This window comes from Mobula hypostoma, chromosome 19 (genome assembly GCF_963921235.1).
Source record: "Mobula hypostoma chromosome 19, sMobHyp1.1, whole genome shotgun sequence".
Classification (NCBI taxonomy): Eukaryota; Metazoa; Chordata; class Chondrichthyes; order Myliobatiformes; family Myliobatidae; genus Mobula; species Mobula hypostoma.
In genome coordinates, this window is record NC_086115.1 from 48,417,924 (window position 1) to 48,437,268 (window position 19,345).

Genomic DNA, 19,345 nt, shown 5'->3' on the forward strand with positions numbered 1-19,345 from the left:
TCTAAAAGGTTGCCCCTTGAGGCTGTGCCCTCTAGTTCTGGATACCCCCACCAAAGGAAACATCCTCTCCATATCCACCCTGTCTAATCCTTTCAACATTCAATAGGTTTCAATGAGATTCCCCTGCACTCTTCTAAATTGCAGTGAGTACAAGCCATACCACCAAATGCTCCTCATATGTTAACCCCTTCATTCCCGAAATCATCCTCATAAACGTCCTCTGGACTCTCTCCAACGACAACACATCCTTTCTAAGATTTAGGGCCCAAAACCGTTGATATATTCCAAGTGCTGCCTGACTAGTGTCTTAAAAAGCCACAGCATTATCTCCTTGTTTTCATACAGATTATACTACTGAGGTTAGGCTACCTGGCCTATAATACCTGGCCTATCAGAGCGAGTTAGGGAATTGGAGCTGGAGCTGGATGAACTACGGATCATTCGGGAGGCAGAGATAGAGATAGATAAGAGTTATCAGGAGGTAGTCACACCGAAAAGATGGGAGGTAGGCAACTGGATGACTGTCAGGAGATGGAGGGGGAGTAGGCAGAGAGTGCAGAGCATCCCTGTGGCCATTCCCATCAACAATAAGTATACCGTTTTGGATACTGTTGGTGGGGATGACCTACCAGGAACAAGTTGCAGTGGTCTTGTCTCTGACACTGAGGTTGGACCCTCGACTCAGAAGGGGAGGAGGGAGGAGAGGACAGCGGTAGTGATAGGGGATTCTATAGTCAGGGGGGCAGGTAGGAGATTTTGTGAGGGAGATCGGGAGTCTCGGATGGTATGTTGCCTCCCTGGTGCTGGGGTCCGGGACATCTCAGATCGGGTGCAGGTTATTCTCGAGAGGGAGGGCAAGAATCCAGATGTGGTGGTCCATGTAGGGACCAACGACGTGGGTAGGAAGAGTGAGGGGGTCCTGTGTAGTGAGTTCAGGGAGTTAGGTATGAAGCTGAAGGGCAGGACCTCCAGGGTAACAATCTCAGGATTGCTACCTGTGCCACGTGCGAGTGAGGCGAGGAACAGAAGGATTATACAGATCAATACATGGCTGAGAGGATGGTGCAGGAGGGAGGCTTCAGGTTTTTAGATAATTGGGCTTTGTTCCAGGGAAGGTGGGATCTGTTCGGACAAGACCATTTACACCTGAACTGGAGGGGTACTAACATTCTTGCAGGAAAGTTTGCTAGTGCTGCTTGGGGGGGGGGGTTTAAACTAAATTTGCAGGGGGCAGGGATCCAGAATGTGAGAGAGGATAGCAAGATGAAGTATAAAGGACAGGTGGGGACTACACGTTTCCGGAATATTAAGTGTGAAGTAGAGAAAGGTGAGGCGGAACGAGTGATAAGGAGGATACATGTGCAGAGGAATGGTCTGACGGAGCATGAAGTTAAATGTGCAGAAAGAGTAAGTAAATTTAAGAAGGACAACAAAATTCAAGGGGCGTATAGCCCAGTGAGAGTTCGGGGAGCTGGGTTATGCACAATAGGCAGCGATTTAAACAGAGAGAGGAGAAATGGGTTAAAAATTCTATATCTGAATGCACGAAGTGTCAGAAATAAGTCAGATGAGCTTGAAGCTCAGGTGCGAATGGGTAACTATGATGTTGTTGGGATAACGGAGACATGGCTGCAGGGGGATCAGACCTGGGAATTGAATGTACAAGGGTATACGTGCTATCGAAGGGACAGAAAGGTGGGCAGAGGGGGTGGGGTGGCCCTGTTGGTGAGGAATGAGATTCAGTCCCTTGCAAGGGGGGACATAGAATCAGCAGAAGTAGAGTCACTGTGGATAGAACTGAGGGCAAAAAGACCCTAATAGGTGTTATCTACAGGCCCCCAAACAGTAGCATGGATATTGGGTGCAAGTTGAATAGGGAGTTAACAATGGCATGTGGCAAAGGAAATGTCGCAGTAGTTATGGGGGATTTCAACATGCAGGTGAACTGGGAAAATCAGGTTGGTACTGGACCCCAGGACAGGGAGTTTGTAGAGTGCCTACGGGATGCATTTTTGGAGCAGATTGTACGAGAACAGACAAGGGATAAGGCTATTCTGGATTTAGTGTTGTGCAATAAACAGGATTTGATAAGTGATCTTGAAGTAAAGGAGCCATTAGGAGGTAGTGACCATAATATGATAAGTTTTTATCTGCAAGTTGAGAGGGATAAGGGCAGATCAGAAGTGTCAGTATTGCAGTTGAACAAAGGAGACTATGGAGCCATGAGGGAGGAGCTGGCCAAAGTTGCCTGGTCGGATATCCGAGCAGAAAAGAGAGTGGAAGAGCAATGGCAGGTATTCTTGGAAATAATGCACAAGGTGCAAAATCAGTTCATCCCCCAGAGAAGGAGCGATTCAAAGGGGGGAAAGTGGGCACAGTGGTTGACAAAGGAAGTCAGAGATAGCATAGCATTAAAAAAGAAGTATAACACAGCTAAGGTGAGTGGGAAGACGGATGATTGGGAAATTTTTAAGGAGCAACAGAACTTAGCTAAAAAGGCAATACGGGGAGAAAAAATGAGGTATGAACGCAAGCTAGCTAGGAATATAAAGGAGGATAGCAAAAGTTTTTTTGGGTATGTGAAGAGAAGGAACATAGTTAAGAACAATGTTCGGCCCTTGAAGAATGAATTGGAAGAAATTGTTATGGGAAACAGAGAAATGGCAGACGAATTTAATAAGTACTTTGGATCTGTCTTCACTAGGGAAGACACGAGCAATCTCCCAGATGTATGGATGGGCCAAGGACATAGGGTAACAGAGGAACTGAAACAGATTGACATTAGGAAGGAAACGGTGATGAGTAGACTGATGGGACTGAAGGCTAACAAATCCCCAGGTCCAGATGGTCTGCATCCTAGGGTACTAAAGGAGGTGGCTCTGGAAATTGCGGATGCATTGGTGATCATTTTCCAATGTTCCTTAGATTCAGGATCAGTTCCTGAGGATTGGCGAATGGCTAATGTTATCCCACTTTTTAAGAAAGGAGGGAGGGAGAAAACAGAGAACTATCGCCCTGTTAGCCTAACATCAGTAGTGGGGAAGATGCTAGAGTCCATTATTAAAGATGAAATAGCGGCATATCTTGATAGCAGTGATAAGATTGGGCCGAGCCAGCATGGATTTACCAAGGGCAAATCATGCTTGACTAATCTATTGGAGTTTTTCCGAGGATGTAACCAGGAAGATAGATGCGGGAGATCCAGTGGATGTGGTGTACCTTGACTTTCAGAAGGCTTTTGATAAGGTACCACATAGGAGATTGATGGGTAAAATTAGAGCTCATGGCATTGTGGGGGAGGATATTGACATGGATAGAAAACTGGTTGGCAGATAGAAAGCAAAGGGTAGCAGTGAATGGGTGCTTCTCGGAATGACAGGTGGTGACTAGTGGGGTGCCACAGGGCTCAGTATTGGGACCACAGCTGTTTACGATTTACGTCAATGATTTAAAGGAAGGCATTGTGAATAACATCAGCAAGTTTGCTGATGATACTAAGCTGGGTGGCAGTGTGACATGTGACGAGGATATTAGGAGAATTCAAGGTGACTTGGATAGGCTGGGTGAGTGGACAGAAACTTAGCAGGTGGCGTTTAATGTGAATAAGTGTGAGGTTATTCACTTTGGGAGCAAGAACAGGAAGGCAGATTATTATCTGAACGGTGAGGAGTTAGGTAAGGGAGAAATACAAAGAGATCTAGGAGTACTTGTTTATCAGTCTCTGAAGGTGAATGAGCAAGTGCAGCAGGCAGTGAAGAAGGCTAATGGAATGTTGGCCTTTATTATAAAGGGAATTGAGTACAAGAGCAAGGAAATCCTTTTGCATTTGTACAGGGCCCTGGTGAGACCACACCTGGAGTATTGTGTGCAGTTTTGGTCTCCAGCGTTAAGGAAGGACATCCTGGCTGTGGAGGAGGTGCAGCGTAGGTTCACTAGGTTAATTCCTGGGATGTCCGGACTGTCTTACGCAGAGAGGTTAGAGAGACTGGGCTTGTACACGCTGGAATTAAGGAGATTGAGGGGGAATCTGATTGAGACATATAAGATTATTAAGGGATTGGACAAGATAGAGGCAGGAAATATGTTCCAGATGCTGGGAGAGTCCAGTACCAGAGGGCATGGTTTAAGAATAAAGAGTAGGTCATTTAGGACAGAGTTGAGGAGGAACTTCTTCTCCCAGAGAGTTGTGGAGGTGTGGAACGCACTGCCTCAGAAGGCAGTGGAGGCCAATTCTCTGGATGCTTTCAAGAAGGAGCTAGATAGGTATCTTATGGATAGGGGAATCAAGGGTTATGGGGACAAGGCAGGAACCGGGTATTGATAGTAGATGATCAGCCATGATCTCAGAATGGCGGTGCAGGTTCGAAGGGCCGAATGGTCTACTTCTGCACCTATTGTCTATTGGCTATTGCCTCTGATTAAAAGACAAGTTAAAAACTATTCCAATGTCTTACACAACAGCTAAGTGTTGAATCGCCGTTATGGTTTTGGAGGAAATGGATGTCAGGATCCGGCTCCTACAGCCCCCTTGCCACTCATGGCAGGATTCCCACAGCAGTTTGACCAGTGGCCATCCCACAAACACATCTTTTTTTTTTAGATAAGGGGCACAAGATGGTGAGTAATTTTGGGCCCAGTATCTAAGGAAAGATGTGCTGGTCCTGAGATGGTCCAGAGGAGAGTCAAAAGAATGATCCAAGATATGAAAGGCTTAACATTGGATGGCTCTGGACCCATACTCAGTGAAGTTCAGAGGATGAGGGGGAATCTCATTGTAACCTACTGAAAACCGAAGGCCTGGATAGAGTGGACAGAGAGAAGATGCTTCTTTTATAGGCGGGGCTAGGAGCTGAGGCACAGCATCAGAATAAAAGGCCTCACTAAATCAGAGATGAGGAGGAATATTTTTCTGCCAGAGGGTGATGAATCTGAAGAATTCATTGCCAGAAGAGGGCTGTACAAGCCAAGTCATCGGGCATATTTAAGGTAGAGATGAAAAGGTTCTTGTTTGGTAAAGGGGATTAAGAGTTGCAGGGAGAAGGTGGGAGAATGGGCTTGGGAAAAAAATAACCATGACTGAATGGCAGAGCAGACTCAACGGGCCAGATAGCCTTATCTTCATCCTATATCTCATGCTCTTACGATCAATCTTGACTGGAATGGCAGAAATCCAAGAAGTGAGTGTGGTCACTATCTAGCACAGTCCATTGAAATTCTGCCTTTCTCTCTGTGTGGGTGTTACCCAACTTGCTGAGGGTTCTTATTATTTCAATTTTTAAGTCTGAACTATTTTGCTTGACATTACATATATTTGTGTTCTAATATTTTTGTTTATGTGCTTTATAAATCAGCATAAGAAATGAGAAAACAATCTCAATTTGCAGCGGAGTATTTGTTGCTCCAGCTTCCAACATCTGTTGTCTATAGTATCTCAGGAGAAGGTATGAACCTACTTGTGGGTGGGAGACCCTTTGATTCCAGTAACATAGCATATGAGTGGTGAAAGGTGCATGGATGGGCAAGCTGAATGTCAGTGGGAGGGGAATGTTAAGACTCTACACACCGGATTATTTAAACTACATTCTCTGGACATTGGGATTGGGAGATCACAAACATGAGAAAGTCTGCAGATGCTGGAAATCCAGAGCAACACACACAAAATTCTGGAGGAACTCATCAGGTCAGGCAACATCTCTGGAAAAGGGTAAACAGTTGATGTTTCGGGCCGAGACCCTTCCTCAGGATTGAGAGGGAAGTGGGGAGATTGCTGAATTTAAAAGTGGGGGGAGGGGAAAGAGGCTAGATGGAAGGTGACAGTTGAGTGAGGTGGGTAGGAAAGATCAAAGGCTGGAGAAGAAAGAATCTGATAGGAGAGGAAAGTGGACTATAGGAGAAAGGGAAGGAGGAGTGGACCCAGGGGGAAGTAATAGGCAGGTGCGAAGAAGTAAAAAGTCAGAGTGGGGAATAGAGGAAGGGTAAGGGGCAAAGTTTTGTTTACTGCAAGAAGAAATCAATATTCGAACTATCAGGTTGGAAGGTATCACTGGGAGATGCAGTTGAAGTGAGACAGTGGAAAAAAACACGACTTAGAAACAGAATGTGAAGTGACTGATTACCAAATTGCAACCCTCCAAATGTAATCTGCAGTTTTTGTTGACTTTTCTTAGGAAAGAAGCAAAAGGTAGAAAAAGGAGAAAAAAGAGTGATGAAATGAATGAAGCATAAAATGAAAGAAGACCAAGGGATCATAAGCACTGTGATGACTCCAGTGTCTCGAAAGACAGGGTTCATGTCCTCCCAAGCTAACATCAGAAATTAACAGAGATATGGACAAGTAGCCAGAATTCGGAACTTAGCACAGATGTTCGTTCATTGGCACAACAAGCTAAATGGCTCTATTTTTGGCACAGGTTCAATGATTGAGTTAATTATGAATAATAGTAATGGCTATGTGAAGAGTGGAAGAATATTGATTAGTAATGTAAGTGTTCTACAGCTCCATCTACGATGCTTTGTCTGCCTCAGCCAACTTCACAATTTGGTATCTGTTAGGGTCCCACAGCCTGCATAATTAACGTAAAATACTCTCTTGTAGAAATAAGTCTTTTGTCTTTATTAACTTACAAATCATATTTCCAGCATTTAATTTTTACACTTTAGCAAGAAGACAGATTTTCTTCATCCCTATTCTTACTTCAGAGTTTGCTTTATTGTAATGTGTTGATTTTATCCATTCTTAGTCATTTTATCCACTTTACTGCACAGCAATAATGCATTGCAGGCTTTTGAATATTAATTTCAAATCAATTAAATGAAAGTTAAGATGTACTGTTTAGGCTTAATATGCAAAGTAAATTGATAAAATCTGATATCATTATTAAATGTATATTTACTATTTCCTCCTTTCAAAGTTAACTCACAAAATATTCAAAAGCACATGCTTTATATTATTCATTATCTTTATACAATATATTTCAAGTATATTTAATAGCTTTTAACAATGAATACTCTATAGATTTTAATCTCATTAGTTTCTACAATCACAACGGAATGCAATACCGATTAAGATTAGAATAGCAGATCCAGCACGAGCTGTGAATGGAAATTCCTGTTATTAATTATTTTTAAATCTGCACTTTCAAGGTTATAATTTCAAGGTTATAATTTCAAGCTGAAAAATGTAGCTTGTAATTTAGTCAACATTTCAGCTACACTGTGACTTTCACATACTGGAAAATGCTATGTGTAACTTGCAATAGAGAAATTGCTATTGTACATGTGGCTGTAAGGATCTTCTTTGTGTAAGTCTTGCTCTTTTATAAAGTTGTGAGTATTTTGAAACATTACACTGTAACTTTGGTGACATTTTTAACTATTTTTCCACCTTCCTTTTGCGACTTGCTGTATGAAATTTGAACTAATCAGAGACAAATGATTGAGGTACAGAAAAGAGGGATACAAACAATAAGCAAGAATTTTATCCGTAGTAATTCATGTTTTGGTGGTTATGTGTGTATTGCTGATGCTCCCTTTGAGTCCTGAGTTCGTTCTTGCTCGAGACCACAGCTGTAAACTCAATATCCCAGACCTAATCTTCCACAGATCTAATATATTTGTCGAATCTTTCCCATTATAGAGCAGGGCTTTGTATTCTCGTAATCTAGTCTCTGAGAGAGGCGCCTTCTCGAAGGAGTGCTTGGAAAATGTTTTCACAGATAACGCAGTTAAAGAAAAGAAGTTTGCTGTTTCTTGAAAATGCTTCTCAAAGGATGACTATCCTCTTCTGCATTTGTTCACGTCCAATTTTCCCCGAACATCTATCTCTCACCCTCTTCATTCTCACATAGCTGTCTCCGCAAATAAACTCACATACTGTTTCTGTCCTATCATTCATTCTTTTACAAATCTTTAAGGAGACTGTACCCCACCATCCCTCATTCCTCATGCTTTTGTGCACACACACACACACACACACACACACACACACACATACACACACACACACACACACACACACACACACACACACACACACACACACACACACACACACACACTATTGCAACCAATGACCTTTAACGTTCTCAGTGCGGTTCACTTGAAGATCAGGAAGCCAACACAGGGATATGGAAGGATCTCTAAGAAGGCAAAGGGTAAAGATAGGAAATGTGAACCTAAGGGAAAAAAATACACTGCAGGAAAAAGTCTGGTCATGCTGCACTATATTGGCCTTATGGTAATTATGAAGGATAATGCAAAATTTTCAAAGATAATGAAAGAGCTCCATATGCAATAATAGCACAGTAATGAGACGATAAGCCCAAACTAACACGGAGCTTTACTGCAATCAAAAGGAGTAATTAGAGAAGGTGGTAAGGAAAGAAGAAAATTAAAATAGTATTTTTCTGCAGGTATATGTGCAAGGACGATAAACTGCATGCAAAATGTAAATAGAGTGTAGTTGTGGTGCCATCTAGAGGTTCAGATATTGCAGTATGAATGTGTAACACTGACACCTACTGTTGGGAGGACTGAAAATATCATGTATTTATACTTCTCTCTGTGAAACCCAGACATGGTGAATCTAGAATTGCATGCTAGCATAGATGAAACATTGGAATTACATCCAAGTGTTTAGTATAATTCATCCTACTAGTGTAGAGCATTTATTCCTACAACTTTGCCATATTTATCATGGTTAATATCATAAATACAAATTACTGGTCATTATCCCATTGTATGTTGGAATTTACTGTGTTAAGTCGGGTGTTGCTGGGTAGCGTGGCTCGAAGGCCAGAAGGGCCTATTTCACACTGTACCTCAATAAACAAATAAATAAATAAATATCAGCTGAACTATAGCTGAACCATGGACTGAAACAGAAAACATACAATCTCCTAATCATTTTTACCTGATATATACAATACATACATTCTTTCTGCTGTGATTCATACAGAGTAAAAAGTTTAAAACTCATCTCCTTCCCATCCCCTCTTTCACATTGAGATTGTGTTTCAAATGTTTCTTTCAATAATGAGCCATCATGAAAGACCATAATATTGATTGTCATCCAGATGAGACAGAAATGAGAGATTTACCAATTGAATAGGGTGGGAGTCCTTCTTTCAGATAAATAGATATCTGTGGGTTGGACTAATATTTCATTTAGTACCAGAATGTGGCTAAAAAGTAACAACATAGAGATTTTTCCACTTGTGGGACATACGAAACAAAAAATCCTAAATCTCAAACAGTCACTAATAAATCGTATGGGTAATTCTGGGAAAGCTCTTTAACCCAAAGAGTATATACTCTGTGGCCACTTAATTAGGTCCACCTGTACACCTGCTCATTAATGCAAGTATCTAATCAGCCAATCATGTGGCAGCAACTCATTGCATAAAAGCATGCGGACATGGTCAAGAGGTTCAGTTGTTGTCCAGATCAAACATCAGAATGGTGAAGAAATGTGATACTGTCTGAGTGACTTTGACCATGGAATGATTGTCAGTACTTTATACTTTATTGTCGCCAAACAATTGGTACTAGAACATACAATCATCACAGCGATATTTGATTCTGTGCTTCCCACTCCCTGGATTACAAATATTAAATATTAAAAATATTAAAAATAGTTAAAATTAATAGTGCCAGGGAAGATGGTTTAAGTCTTTCAGAAACTGCTGATCCCCTGGGATTTTCACACTCAACAGTCTCTAGAGTTTAGACAGAATTGTGTGAAAAACAAAAAGAAAACATCCAGTGAGAAGCCATTCTGCGGGCTACAATGCCTTGTTAATGAGAGTGATCAGAGGAAAATGACAAGACTGGTTCAAGCATGTATTACAACAGTGGTGCACAGTAGAGCATCTCTGAATGCACAACACATTGAACCTTGAAGTGGATGGGCTACAGCAGCAGAAGACCAGGAACATACAGAACTGTGCAAAAGTCTTAGACACATATATGTATCTAGAGTGCCTTAGGCTTTTGCACAGTACTGCATATTATATTTCTCCAGTTACCAGATAACTCTTAATACTACTGAGCTAATACAAAGCTAAATACTCTTGTTTCTATTTCCCAAACACCTTCCTATCTTAACCAATATACTGTACCATGCAAAGGTCTTAGGAACCCTAGCTCTATATATATATATGTCTAAGACTTTTTGCACCATACAGTGCACTCAGTGGGCACTTTATTAAGTACAGGAGGTACCTGATAAAGCGGCCACAGAGTGTAGCTTGATATATGAGTTACAACAGGAACACAGATATACATGAAGACAAGTAGGACATGTAAGAAAGAAAGAAATGGAAGACTTATTTATTTATTTGTTTGTTTATTGAGATACAGCACAGAATAGGACCACTTGTCCCTTCGAGCCACACTGCCCAACAATCCTCCAATATAATCCTGCGACAATTTACAATGACCAATTAACCTGCCAACTGGTACGTCTTTGGACTGGAAGAAACCAGAGCACCAGGAAGAAACCCGAGCACCAGGAAGAAACCCACATGGTCACGGGGAGAACACACAAACTTCTTACAGGCGGTGACAGGAAATGAACCTGGGTTGCCTGTACTGTAAAGTGTTGTGCTAACCACTACACCACTCTGCTGCCCTATTATGCTGATAGGGTTAAATGTAATGGATCGAAGGCCCATGTGGAACATGAATCATATGGTCTTTTTTCTTTAATAATAATTTATGTATCACTGGCAGATCACCCTTGATATTTCCCATAATTACTCCTATACATATTGTATTTCTTTCATTTAATTTTGCCAAAATTCAGTTTCTGTATACTTCTGCAGAAACAATGATTCTGAAATTCCTGGGGCCAGAATAGAAATACTCTGGCATTAAAGTGACATGGGAGAGAATCTAATCTAACAGGATGGAGTGTACTTTCATTAGTTTCAAAGGGATTGTGTAAAAGCTCACCCACAAAGTACATTCCACTTCATTCTTTATCACTGTTACCTGGGACACTGAAAGTCATTGTTGTACAATGCTGCAGGGGAGATGTGTTTCCAATTTCGACGATTGGCTTTGGAGACACGATTAATTACAGAAACAGTGAGAATAACACGTGTTTAGTGATTTTTGCCTCTCACCCTGACTAGATTCCGAAGATCAGTTTATCATACTACAACAAACAAGGCCCTTGTGTCAATGGCAGAATTGGAAAGATATGTGTATGATGATACCACAGCAGAGGAGGATTGACAACCCTTTCAGATGAACAGCAAGTAAATAAAAATAAACAGGGTCTTTTTATTTCAGACCAGTTCTGTTCTTAATATATTTCTGTGTTGAATTGGCATGAGGAAAGCATATTCCTTGCTCAAGCCCCCCTTAAAATTGTAGTCAGATTCTAATGATATCAATAGAGCCTTAAAGACATTTTAGTTGGTCCTTTTAGGCCTACCTGCTCAAATTCAACTATGTGAGTAAAAATAAAAGCTTCTACTAATGTTGTTAATACAAATGTTTATTTTATTTGAGCTAGATATAAATAAAATGATTTTCATAGAAAAATGCCCAACAATCAAATACTGTATTAAATAAATATTTAAGAGAAGAATGTTAAAACTACCAATGAATATGAAAGAGCTATATTGCTGAATTTACTCAGCAGTTCAGCTATAACTTATGCATTTAGAACATAGAATAGTACAGCACATTACAGGCCTTTCGGCCCACAATGTTGTGCCGACTCTCAAACCCTGCCTCCCATATAATTTACTGTCTGGTTTTCAGGCATTTGATAGTTTATTTCAGAAATTACTAAATTAGCATATTGGCCATCTAATCCTCTCCTCCATTCAGTATTTTTGAAAGTATTGAGATGACTGTCAGGTCCTGCATTAAGGGCCCATCACTAATAGTCCTTTAGAAAGCTGGTGTGAACTGCCTTCTTGTAACTCTTGGAGTGGAAGTATTTACACAATATTATGAGATAGAGAGTTCCAGTAGTTAGACCCAGTGAAAATAAATGAACTGTGATTTATTTCCATGTCAAAATGGGGAGTGACTTGGCAGGGAACTTGCAGCTCTATTGTGTTCCCAATCAACAGCTGCCCTCATCCTTTTTGCTAATGTCTTAGGTCTGATAATCATCTCTAAACGTGTTGCTGTATACCACACTTCTGACCTGAAAACAAAGCAAATATGGTTGGGCCAACCACACTTAAGTTATGCCTTGAAGATGGAATCTCCAGCAACCACAACTATCTACCTTATACAAGCTATATCTTCAACCAACAAACTGCTATCCTCACTGATGCTACATGTAAATGTGAAGAGATTTTACCTCCAACAAGCTTTCAAGCGGTAAGTTGTACAGTAACTTTGGTTTACCAAATCTCCTTGGTGCCACTCTTAGTCAAATGCTACCTTGAAGACAAGGGTATTTACACAAGTTTATCAGGTAAAACCCAAACTAAGTAGATTATTTCTAGGTAGGTGCTGCTTGATTAAGCTTCTGATTACACCTGCCACCACTTTGGTGCTGACTGCATGCTATTATTGTGTGGTAACTAGTACTTTTAGTCCACCATGCATCCCTAGGCAATGTCCCACAATGCATGGCTCAGGTCAGTTTTTAACTTTACTGTAGTGAATTGTCTGATGTGTCTACTGTAGCAGTGTTCTTTTCAACCTCATCATGCTTCAGAACAGTCCATCTCTTATTTCCATATTTTCAACCATGGAATCATCAAATTTATTAACAAAATGAAGGTCATTATGTCAATGCTGGTCACAAGTACCTCTATTCAGGTTTCTCCAGACACCCTTCTAAATCGGAAGCCATTTTGTCTCCAGTATACTTGAAGGCAGTTAAGTTCAAAATTAACATGACTCATTGGGCAAAAAAAAACCTCTCTAATCCTCAACCAGCTATTGTAAATCTTCATCTGCTTATTACCTTGCTGTCGATCAAGAAAAATAGATTCTTCATTTTCATCATATCCAGTCTTCACAGAATCTAAAGCATGTCAGTTAAATACCCCCTCCATACTACCTTCCTCCCAGTTTCCATTATTCCAAAGAAAACAACCCCAGTTTGGTCAGGTCTCCTCTTAAGTCCAATTTTTCAGCTCTGGCAGTATCCATGTAAGTAAGCTTCCTCTGCATTCTCTCTCGTGCTTTCATTTCCTTCCTGTAGTGTGGTGACTAGCACTGTGCACGGTACTGAAGCTGAGGCTTAACTATTGTTTGCTGTGACTCCAGTATGACCTCCCTGCTCTTATAATCTATGCCTTAGGCTGTAATGTATCCCAAATGACATTTAAAGAACTTTATCTGCTTGTGTTTCTGTCTATAGGGACCAGCACATATGTGCTCCAAGGACTCTCTCTTCCTCTGTACTTAGCTTGCTCACATTTATCATGTATTCCTTAGCTTGTCCTGTCTTAAGTGTGGTTACTGTTGCTGATATAACAAAGGAAATGTGGCTGTGATTTCAACCATAACTAGACTTCACAAATAGAGAAAAAAATCAGGAAGAGATAACCTACTTTGGGAGTTGGCCGGTAATCAACATTCATCAGAACAGTAGAGATAAAACTACTCAACCCATCAAGTCTGCTCCACTATTTAATCACAGCTGATTCATTATCTCTCTCAAACCTATTCTCTTGCCTTCTTTTCATAATCTTTAACCTTAATGTCCTGACTAATCACAAGCCTATGAACCTCCACTTTAAATACACTCAATGACTTGGCCTCCACAGCAATCTGTGGCAATAAATTCCACAGATTCACCACCCTCTGGCTAAAGAAATTCCTGCTCATCTCTAATTGAAATGGACTTTCCTCTATTCTGAGGCGGTGTCCTTTGGTCCCCGAATCACCCACTATAGGAAACATCCTCTGTACATCCACTCTATCTAGGCATTACAATATTTTCTAGGTTTCAATGAGAAACCTCCTCATTCTTCTAAATTCCAGTGAATACAGACACAGAGCATCAAACGCTTTTTATACATTGTCGCTTTCATTCCCGGAATCATTCTTGAGAACCTCCTCTGCACCATCTCCAGACCCTCGCCAGTGCCAACACAACTTTTCTTAGATAAGAGCACAAAACTGCTTCCAATACTTAGTCTCACCAATGCCTTATAAAGCTTCAGCATCATATCCTTGCTATTATATTCTAGTCCTCTCGAAATGAATGCTAACATTGCATTTGCCTTCCTTACCATCAACTCAACTTGTAAGTTAATCTTTATGGAATCCTGCAAGATGACTCCCAAGTCCATTTGAAGCTCTAAGTTTTGAACTTTCTCCCCATTTAGTAAATAGTCTGCGCCTTTATTCCTTCTACCAAAGTGCATGACCATACTCTTCCCTACATTATGTTCCATCTGCCACTTCTTTGCCCATTATACCAATCAGTCTCAGTCTTTCTACAGACTACCTGCTTCCTCAACACTACCTGCCCCTCCACCTATCTTTGTATTGTCTGCAAACTGGCCACAAAGCCATCAATTCCATCATCAAAATCATTGACATATAACATGAAAATAAGCAGTTCCAATACCGACCCCTGACTTTGGGCTACTTTATCATGCATCTCCAAGTAACCCAAAACCTTATCCTTAATATTAGACTCCAATATCTTCCCAACCACTAAAGTCAGGCTAACCGGCCTATAATTTCCTTTTTGCTGTCTCTCTCCCTTCTTAAAGAGCAGAGTGACATTTGCAATTTCCCAGTCCTCTGGAACCATTCCATAATCTATTGATAACTCTCCTGGTATTCTTCAAAAGTGACAGTGACCTTTTACATTTGAAAAGGGGATGATAAGAATGCTTTCTCTGTTGCTTGTTTACCACTATTTTCACCAGGATTGTTATGAATACAGAGCATTACTCTGATCTTTTCTCTTTGTGGATGTTGACTGACTTACTGAATGTTCCTGGTACTTCCTTTTTTAAAATTTGTATGTCAGTTATCTTGTATTTCTCTTTTGTTTGTACACTATTATTTTTTGTGTTTGTTATTCAGCTGTGCAATATTGTAGCTTCACTGGGTTAGTATAATATTATAGTGCTATGTTGATATTTCCTGTTTCTTGTTGATTTATGTCAACTTCAAGTACATATCGATATGGAATTGGCAGAGTTTGTCAAATGTTAGATCCCAATTTTACATCGTAACCTAATAATTTGAAATGATCTTAGACATTTTTCATTGTAGATTTATTTATTTAGAGACAGAGAATGGTACAGGCTGTTCCAACCCAACACACCCACGGTGTCCAATTACAACCATGTGACCAAGTAACCGAATATTCTGGGCCCAATATATTGATGCATTAAAAAAAATAATAATAGAATTATTTTATTGATCCTGAGTGGGAAATTCTTTTGTTACAGCAGCAACATTTAAAACACACTTAGAAGTGTGCAGGCTTAACTAATAATAATATACACAATAATCATGTAGCAATGTGCAATAATAATGTACTAAATCATAAAGCAGAGATTATCATACTGGGATGTGTGTTCTCCTGTCACACAGAGATGAACTGTTGTATATGCTTATTGCATTTGGTAGGAAAGTTTTTCTGTAACGATCCTTGTGACGGCGGAGCTGAATGAGCCTGTTCGAAAAGGTACTCCGCTGCTTATTCAATAGGTCATGGAGAGGATGTGCCAGATTGTCCATAACGGATAGCAGTTTGTTCAGTGACTTCCTCTCAAAAGGGTCCGGGTTAAAGCCAAGGACAGATCCAGACTTTTTGATGAGCTTATTTATTCTTTTTGCATCACTAGCACCAACATAAAGCAGTAAAGAAGACTGCATTTAATACAACAGACTGGTAAAAGACCTCTAACATAAGCTGCATACATTGAAGGGTCTCAGCTTCCTTAGAAAATAAGCACAACAGTGGACATATTTCATTAGGAGTTTGAGGAAAATTGATATGTTACCAAATACACTCTCAGATGTACCATGGAGAGCATTCTAACTAGTTACATCTCTGTCTAGTATGGAGGGACCATTGCACAGGACTGGAAAAAGCTGCAGAAAGTTGTAAACTCTACCAGTGCCATTACGGGTACTAGCATCCCCAACATTCAGGAAACCTTCAAGGAGCGATGGCTCAAAAAGGCTGTATCTATCTCTAAGGACCCCCGTCACCAAGGACATGGCCTCCTCTCATTGCTACCATCAAGGAGGAGGTACAAGAGTCTGAAGACACACACTCAATATTTCAGGAACAGCTTTTTCCCCTCCACTATCAGATTTCTGAATGGACAACGAACCCACAAACACTACCTCAGTATTCATTTTTGTCTCTTTTAGCACTGCTTATTTAATTCTTCTTTTTAAATTTATCATTTTATTATTATGTATTGCAATGTACTGCTGCCACAAAACAACAAATTTCATGACATATGACGGTAATATTAAACCTGATTCCGATTCCGAACCCATACAAATTTGGAAGGTAGCTGGAAACCGGAGCACCTGGAGGAAACCCAAACAGTTAGGGGAAAAACGTACAAACTTCTTACAGACTCTGGCAGGAATTGAACTTGGGTCACTGGAGCTGTAATAGTGTAATACCGTGCCACCTCCTTCAAAACATCAGGGTGATTGCAATCCACCACCACCAGGTCCTGCCTCAGAAAATAATAACTTTAATTTCAGACGAATTGTGGTTCCAGGAGTTGTAGAGGTGAGGCTTAAGTGGGCTATTAGGCCTTCTGTGACTTTTATAACATTATTATAATCTAAATTTATCAGACAACATTAATATTTCTAGTTCAGGGAGAACTGTGTATGCATGTAAGCATTTGTGCATGTAACAAGACAGCAAAGTTCCTGTTACAGCCGTGGTTAAACAATGTAATCGCTAGATATGATTTTCATTATTCTTGAGTAATGATGAAAATGAGCTTAAAATGTATGTATCACATAATTATATCCCTCAGAACTACATTGAAGTGATTTGTATGTGATAAGTTACACTGATGTGTTGTCATTGTGGTTGAATAGTGTTAAATTTGCAGACACAGCAATGTTCACTTAATTTAATGTCGGTTACTTTCCTCGATGAAGTCAAGGCACTGGAAAAACTTCCTGCGGTGCTGTGCTTGCTGTGAAAATGTGTAGTCAAACAAATGCCATTCAAGGAAACTGTAGCTGGAGTTCTCAATTTGTTGAAATACAGTAGTTGTGAAATACAGCGTGTACAAGGACAGAGTGTTGCATGCATTTCAGTTATATCCTAGAAACATGAATAGGAAAACTGTTTCAGCACAACAACAATTAAAGACACAGGATTATTTATTAAAAGTCTGTCAGGGATGATGGTTTATTAAACCATGCAGGATTAAGACGTGCAAAAGTTTTCTGCTTTATATTGATATTACGATGGGTACTTTACTGGGTTGAAGTTGATCTCCCACTGCTCCTGATTAACTTGGGAGAGGAAATGTTTATAGTACAGTGAGGAAGAACGCGCTCTACTTGCAAACGGAAGAAAATGTAGAGCAGACGAACTGCAAATATTGAGATGACGCTGCTCACTTTAATTTCACCGGGTGATTGTTAAGGTTGAACTTCTACTGTGCACTGTCACTAAGCTGATGCAATGGGCATTTATGTAAAGCATTATTGAAATCCCGATTTCCTGAAGTGCGATTTCACAAATTCAGACATCCTAAAGGTCATTTGCATCTTGGGGCCTCTTGCATTGTTCACCTCACGTGCTAAATCCGAATTAATTGTGGCGGAGGTAACCATTTCAGGGGATGGGTCGACTTTTCTGTTTTGATTACGTCAGCAGGAATGACCCATTCATATTTTCAAACTGAACACGACGGGCACTAGGACCCAAGAGCTACATCTGTGGTTATACAAGCAGCGGTATGGGGGGGGGGCTGTCGAAGAAAAGCTGCTAAAGTGGCATTTTAGAGCAGGCTTTTCCGTCTGAGTCCTGAGCACATGAATTGGGCACCTGGGCCCTCTACAGCTTCTTTAGGAACACATGTCTTTGCTGCCTTTGTCCCAAGTGAACTTTGTGACAGTGCCCGAAATCCTGCCCAGTCTGGGAGGGCTGTATGAGGCGAGTGACCGTCTGCCGGAAATCTCCCACGTCCTGATCCCGGCTCCCTCTATATTATGGTGCTGATCTCCCCCATCCAGTTTGATGCAAAGATCGCTAAGTTATCTCACAGTCTGCACAAGATGACAAGAGGACTTGGGCGCAGTGGTTTTGCAGCGAGACTGCAAATACTGTATGTTTTTATAAGCGTAACCGATGCATTCGTAACATGGAAAGATGGTGAGAGTTATTTTTTAAAATTTATTTTGGTTCCGAAAAGTACTATAACTTCTGTGTGTTTTTTGCTACTATTTTATGGGCAATGCAATCGCCTTGCTTTCACGCCGTGCCCGTTACTTTGAGGCATCTATCCATTGGCCGTTACACCATCTGGCTCCTATTTGAATGACTCAAAATACATTGGGATCAAACTTTTCCATTGTGCTTCAGAACAGTTGCACAGTTTGCTTGGTATCCCGAGAGATATATTGAACCAATGTGATTCGTGCCCATGTAACTATGATCAAGACAGGTTTTCTGTCTTTTGGTTTACTTCCAGCGTAAGATTATTGACTGAATTTGATTGCCAGTTATTCTGTTCTCCGATCCTGCCTGCATCGCTCACAGCGCAAAGCAGTTCTGGTGTGCTGGACGTTATGCTGTGGATTGGAAAGCTAATGACCATTGGAAGGAGCTAGAAGTTGGAAATACTTTAGCACCGTTTTATTAGTGTTTTATCCAGTTCGGTCCGGCGCTTTTATAAAAGCTGGAAACTATTCACTTAAGAAAAAGTTACTAGAAACTTAGCAACAAAGTGACTTGTGTGATGGCATTTTTGGATGGAATCAGCGTTTGAAATTGAATGCGAAATCCTGTGATTTCGCTAACTCACTGATTTGGAATCATGAGCTGGCATGGAATGACTGAGCGAGAACTTCGGAGATTACTTCTATGCTCCTAATTAAATGTTAGCTTTAGAACATGGTTCTTGATCCTTCAAAGTTTGGCCAGTACTGATTAATATTTGGGTTTAAGGGATCTCCCTGCGGACATATACTACTTCCCTCTCCCAATTCTCTGTCTTTGTGCTTCCCTGGAGGACATCGCCCTTTTCGTAACCTACACACAGAAATAATGCGCAGTTAACTTGAACCACCTTTCTTTGATGTTTAATTCCACCAAACACAAGTTCCTATCGTGTTTGGTTAGTACAGGAGTTAACTTGTATTTATTTGCCTTAGTTAACTTGTATTTATTTGCCTTGGTCGT

General features: G+C 40.6%; 2 protein-coding genes across 2 annotated transcripts in view; both read left to right on the plus strand.

Moving 5' to 3' along the window:
• The window catches only part of c19h10orf90 (chromosome 19 C10orf90 homolog), a 233,506-nt gene extending 227,226 nt beyond the window's left edge, over positions 1-6,280 (plus strand). Inside the window, exon 11 of the transcript XR_010020935.1 lies at positions 6,168-6,280. The gene's annotated coding sequence lies outside the window, so the exon portion shown is untranslated. The remainder of the gene's footprint in view (positions 1-6,167) is intronic.
• An 11,635-nt stretch (positions 6,281-17,915) lies between these two features.
• Positions 17,916-19,345, plus strand: part of LOC134359017 (disintegrin and metalloproteinase domain-containing protein 12-like) — a 397,127-nt gene continuing 395,697 nt past the window's right edge. The window contains exon 1 of the mRNA XM_063071825.1: positions 17,916-18,316. Within this exon, the coding sequence (XP_062927895.1) occupies positions 18,154-18,316 (163 nt within the window). The 5' untranslated portion in view covers positions 17,916-18,153. The remainder of the gene's footprint in view (positions 18,317-19,345) is intronic.